The sequence below is a fragment of the Astatotilapia calliptera genome, chromosome 20, assembly GCF_964374335.1.
Source record: "Astatotilapia calliptera chromosome 20, fAstCal68.1, whole genome shotgun sequence".
Taxonomy (NCBI): Eukaryota; Metazoa; Chordata; class Actinopteri; order Cichliformes; family Cichlidae; genus Astatotilapia; species Astatotilapia calliptera.
The window spans coordinates 102873-109125 of record NC_137441.1 but is presented as its reverse complement, the minus strand read 5'-3'; the positions used below and the strand labels follow the sequence as shown (position 1 = coordinate 109125).

The 6253-nt window shown below is 42.8% G+C and overlaps 1 protein-coding gene across 1 annotated transcript; it reads left to right on the top strand.

Annotated features, from left to right (window-relative positions):
- The first annotated feature begins 624 nt into the window (after nucleotides 1–624).
- On the top strand, nucleotides 625–5677 carry sox18 (SRY-box transcription factor 18). Its single transcript, XM_026155100.2, has 2 exons — nucleotides 625–1402; nucleotides 2095–5677. The coding sequence occupies exons 1-2, from the start codon at nucleotides 1030–1032 to the stop codon at nucleotides 3411–3413; spliced, it is 1692 nt and encodes a 563-aa protein (XP_026010885.1). The 5' UTR covers nucleotides 625–1029; the 3' UTR covers nucleotides 3414–5677.
- Nucleotides 5678–6253: the final 576 nt, after the last annotated feature.

Sequence of the window (6253 nt, the reverse complement as noted above, 5' to 3'; positions counted from 1 at the left end):
ACATCAGATTGCTGGGTTACAAAACCTCATGTTAGACCCCCTTCCATAGTGACCCATCCTAGACCTGAGCCCCTTCCTCCTCCTCCTCCTCCTCAGTGAGTTGTTGTTAAGTTCAGCCACTAATCGTTCTGGTTGGGACTGTGGTTGGCTGCCTTGCCGCTGTCCTGCCCTCAAAGACACACACACACACACACACACACACACACACACACACACACACACACACACACACACACACACACACACACACACACTAAATGTGTGTAATCATGTTTTGTCTCCTTTGTTGGCAAACTTAATTATAAATGTGTCATCTCATTTATGGTATTTGTGTTTCACTACTTCTGTGTGTGTGTTTGACAAAGAAGCTTCTCAGTTCTCAGTGAAGAACAATGGAACCTCTCTGATTACATCTCCCTGTACAGACAGACAGGGTGTGTGCGTGTGTGCGTTCAGTGGGAGGAAAGGGTGGCAGTTGTAGAGATTGAAGGTTGGGTGGGGGGGAAAGTTTGGACCTCCCCTCTCCGTGTTGTCTCTCAAACAGCCTGGTGGCTCGTCATTGGTTAAATCCTCAAGCCTGTATTTATGCGATTGGTCAGGGCGGGGTATATATACACAGCATGGGTCGGTCAGATCTGGCCACAGGTTTCCAAACTTTCAAAGTGAGCAGACAGCGAGGGAGACGGTGTGTCGGAGGGCCCGAGTGACAGAGTGAAATCAAACTGTGGACAAACCGCAGAAGCAAACAGAAAACCTAGAGTGGACAAAGAAAGCAGCAGAGTCACTGCGGATCGTTTTCAGGGGAAATCCTGCACCACAACGGGTTTGTTTTCTATTCTTGTCTCCCCCTCCTCTCACATCTCGATGCTTTGCTTTGGTATTTGTGCTCTGAGACCAAATTCCTCTCCTGATGCTTCTCTCCTCTGTCGGCTGAAGTATTTTCAGTTTCAGTTTTTGTCCAGAACTTTGCAGACCAACAAACTGAGACAGACATTTGCAGAATTTGACCTGGACTAAACCTTTTCTGGGATGAATTTAACCAAGCCTAGCCTTTCTAGAGTCAGCCAGGTGTCTCTTGGGGGCCCCTGGACTTCAAGGACCCCGAGTCCTGCTTCTGAAATGGGTTTTGAACAGAAGCTCTCTGAGGATTGCAGTTCTCCAGACAGAACTGGGAATATGAGGAGAGGGGAACCAAGGATGTGTTTGACGCACGGTTCAGGGGGACAGAGTCCTGATCTGAACCGGGCTGGAGGCATGTCAGCGGGTGATGGGAAAGCTGCAGGGGCTGAGCAGAGGATTCGCAGGCCAATGAATGCCTTCATGGTCTGGGCTAAAGATGAGAGGAAGCGGCTGGCCCTGCAGAACCCGGACCTACACAACGCTGTGCTCAGCAAGATGCTCGGTAAGACAAACAAAGAGACCAACTCAGTGGAGAGCCAAAGATCTGATCTTTGTAGTCATCAATTTCAGTAAAAGCACCAAAGTGAGGAGTCGTCGTATTGGAAATTTAAATATCTGACCACTTTCATTTTAGCAGTTTTCAGTGTGACACACCAGAAAGATCATCAAACACAGACCATAAATAGCCTCATTTCTGTTCAGGACAAATTAAAAGTCTGATTCCTCAGCTCTACATTACCAAGCCAATATGTATGTTGCTGCATCTGGGCTCATTGCACATGCCATGTTTGCCTCTAAACTCTTTACTGTGAGTTTACTTCAAATGCTGTTAAAATAACCTCCCAAGTAGCTCTTGACATCCATCAGTGTGTAAGACACATCTCCAAAAACAGGACGAACTGAGAGTCAAAGCACTTCATGCATGTCACAGGACATTAAGGTCCTTCTTTGAATGCCTACACGTAGCTGTAGATGGAGCTGCTCAAGGCTGTCAGTGCTGTAGAGTATTTTGACATGTTATAGGCCGAGCAGTAAATAATAAAATGATCTATCAGACTGATTGTAATCTGTTTGACAGTGAGTTGCAAAATGAATTTGAACAGCAGTGCTGTTCTTATGTGCCCCCTTTCTCTCATCTAAGAAGACCAAAATATGGTTGAAATTTTTAAAAATATTTAACTCCTCTTCTTGCAGGTCAGTCGTGGAAGGCCCTGAGCGCTGTAGAGAAGCGACCATTCGTAGAGGAAGCAGAGCGTCTTCGTGTCCAACACCTCCAGGATCACCCAAACTACAAGTACCGACCTCGCCGCAAAAAAACCACCAAGAAGCTTAAACGTGTAGAACCCGGGCTTCTGCTGCACAGCTTAGCCCAGGGTGGGGCACCAGGCTTGGGTTTAGGACCTGGTGTCAGTCCTTTGGGTGCAGAAAATGTTACTGGAGGTTCTGCTTACGGGCATCCAGGTGTCCAGCCTCCACATCATCACTCTCATCACCTGCTTCCATCTCTGGGCCATTTCAGGGACCTCCAGGCCTCAGGACACTCAGAGCTAGAAAGCTATGGCTTGCCCACTCCAGAAATGTCCCCACTGGACATTCTGGAAGATGGAGCTGGGGAATCTGTGTTTTTCCCCCAACATATGCAGGAGGAGGGAGGGATGGGAGTTTGGAGTGGGTACCAACACCACCTTCACCATCATAATCAGCATTACACCCACCACTACAACAACCACAGCCACCACAGCTCCATACACGGCCAGGGTTCAGGAATGACTTTAAGCACCAGAATGACTTCTGCTGAATCAAATATGATGTCGAGCATGAGCTCTGTCACTTCACTCAGCTCCAAGCTAAATCTCACGCATGTTTCTGGTCACCAGGTCACTTTAAGAAGTCCCGTAAAGTGCCCGCCACCACTGCCGGATCCTTCCTCCCCAGTTTCATATCACCAGCCCTGCAACAGCCTCTCTGAGCCAATAAAATGCCACCAGCCCCCACTGAGCTCTGCTCCTGTTGGTTATTTCAGTCAGCTATATGGAAACGGCACCCCTAAAGCTCCTCATTTCACTTCTTCTCATCTGGGGCAGCTTTCACCTCCTCCTGAAACGACTTCTTCCTGCTCAACCTCATCCATTCCCCCTCCATCCACTTTCCCTCCCTCTGTGAATTTGGATAATTCAAATCTGGATTCCTCTGGCCAGCTGGGGGCTTCGTCTGCTGAATTTTGGGCTGAAGTGGACAGGCATGAATTTGACCAGTATGTAAATGTTCGGAGAAATCGAGATGAGGCTTATGGATTGGGCGGGGAATGTGGTGGTGTGTCCAAGGTTGTGGGTGGCCGTAGTAGCAGTATTGCTGGAAGTAGCAATAATAGTATTGTTAGTAGTGCAGTTAATAGGGATGTTGGTGGTGTGGTGGGTGGCGTTGGTGGGTGTGATGATGGAAGCAGCCCTCTTATATCTGCTCTGTCTGATGCAAGCAGCGCTGTCTATTACAGCACCTGTATCACTGGATAAATACTCTGAAATGTATGATGAGACAACATACAAAGGAAGTATACTGGAAAAACTATTTGGGTCATACTTTATTCAAAGCATTTCAAAGAGCCCTTCACTAGCTTTCAAATCTTTAGGTTTCAGGAACCCTTACGTGTGTTGACATGCCTTTAAGTACCACATGTTCAATGTTCAGTTATTTTAGTTCTTGGTATGTTGTAGAAAAGAAAGCATTTGAAATCAGGAAAATAATCTCAGTTGGGCTTCACAACAATTTCTGTCATATTTTTTGTTGATTGGGAACATGAAAAATTAGCTCAGTGAAACACTTCCAAGATTCATTTACAGTATTTTTCTTAGTGTTGTTGGGAAAGTTAGGGGCAAACACCAACATGTCAGATATCTGTCTAACCTATCAGAATGTTTCACTTTTCAGGCCGTTGTATGTTCCCTGTCGGGAAACATCCCTGTCAGACTCTACTGACATACATGGGTGTGTGCTGATTCCAAGAACACTCTTTCTAACTAGCTTCTCTGATATAGCTTTAACTGGGGTTAGCTTAAAACTTTAGCACTGTCTATTTCTGATCACAGGTCATGATTGTATTCACGGCCTTTGCAAGTAATCAGCTCTATTCATACAAAGCAACCTCACACAAACAGATGTTGGAGATCAGTCGCACAGTCATGAACTTTGGGAACATTGGTTTGATGTAGATGTTTACTGTATACTTTTGAAGATGCTATGCTTCTTGACAGGATGTGAAGGAGAAAGTGAAACTATGAAATGTTCTCTATGCACTGGGTTTGATGTCTTGTTTCATATATAGAAGTAAAAATACTCATAATTTGAAATATGTTTTTGTGACTGTCTTGTTTTTTTCTGTCTTCTTTACTGAATCTTATTTTTCTTAAAGGAAAAAAAGAAATTATATTTTCTTGCTGAGAGTTTGATGAGTTGATTGATATAATTCTAATATTCATGTGTTCAGTGCTGGAGTTAATTAGCCCAGCTAAGCATAAGAACAAGAAAGCGTTGTGTTCGTCAGAAAGTGTGATAAATATATTTATTCTGTTACATGCGTCTGATCTGGGGTTGTTGGGTTTTTTTAATTTAAACTATGAAAAGAACTATAAAATGTTAATGTAATGTATCATAGGGCATCTGCTTGTCATATATTTTCCCCTGTCCCTGCCTGACACCCTCTGTTCCCCTTCCTATCATGTTCTTACCTAGCAGGGCTTGCTCTGTTTTATTTGTGTGTTTTTTCTGTTTTGAAGCAAAGAGAAATCTTTGTTATGTAATATTTCATGTATAAATCGAATAATTGCTCATGTAAAGGTGCCGGCAGATCTTTTGGTGAGTTCAGTTTTTGCCCACTCAGAGCCGTTGCAAACCTGACACAAAGAGATGATGCATGTGTGAACTGTGTAACCTTCATTTCAAAAGTGTTGGAGAAGTGCTTTTCCACTGAACTTTGTTTGCCATTCATCTATTATGAACTTATAAAGTGATGATGTCCTATAGATGTTACGTTTTGCTAAATGAGTAACTTATCCTGCCAACATTTAAATGAACATAAATTAGTGGTTTTGTTCCTACTGAGAAAATGAAAAATCATCACCCACTCTGTATGTTTACATAGCATCGTTTTGTATACAGTGGAAACAAAAACCAGAAGTCTCTTCTCAAAGGGCTCACATCTGTTCTGCATCAGTCCTAAAGACAATGCCGTTTTTTCTTTTCTCTACATGAAACTGAAGGACAGCGTCAAGGATATGTACAGTGAAAACAGTTATATTCACCACACTGATCCCTATGGCCTTTTCCAAATATTTTCTATTAGAGGATAAGCCCCAAGGAAGCTAAATATTAAAAAATAAAATAATAAAAGCCGTGTACATCTGCATTTGACATTCTTTCGTGTTGACACCAAACAGAGCTGTGTTTCCATTTTAATTTACTGTGACACACAAAGACATCAGAGAGACGGGCGTTTTTTGGAGCCATGCAGTAACTCTGGGGCTTTTGGTAATAATTATCTCAAGGAAAAAAAGAAACACCCAAGATTTTTGGGATTAATACAAAACACATTTTCTCAGCAGACACATAACAAAAAATTAAAACCAGGATTTTCCCACCACTGTCACTGTGCCTGACAGCGAGCGTAGAAAAGGGTTTTGTTTGTGTTTATGTATTTGAAAAATGTGCAATGGGTGTAAACAGATCTGTTAAGTCTTTTAATATAATGTCACAAAATAAACACTTCCAAGTTTGCACTCTGGACATTTACAGGTTTTTCTCTGTGGCTAAAGCTGGCTGGATTAATTCTTTGGAAACTTAGTATTTTGAATTTTTGGTCAACTTTTTGCTCCTGCATATCAAAAAAGACAAAAAACAGCACAATTGGTGCGTCCTCTGTGTTTTCAGTGCATTTACATAGTTTGAGACAAAGAGTCACGTCTGTGTTTTCCTGTGTGATCAGCTCTGATTCTGTCCTCTCTAGGTTTCGTTAAGACATTAGAAAATATTGGCTTGGCACAACAGTTTCCCCTTGAACAAAACCACAAACAAAACTTTCAGAACAAGGAAAAGCTGTTTTCTTTGTTTCAGACTTCTTTTACTCCCCCCCAGCACCTCACTCACTGTCATCTTCTCTCATTTCACTTCTCTCTGTCTCAGCTTTTATTCTTTGCAATCTTTTGTCACCTTTCCCCTTCTTTTTTGTTTCTCACCATTTTTATTCATTCTGTGGCGTCTTTTTGCTCCTTCATGCCATCTCTTGCTGTTTAGTACTCCTTGCTTTCGTCTTATGAGCGCATTTGTTTCTATTTTCCATCTAGTGTTGCTTTTGTCTATC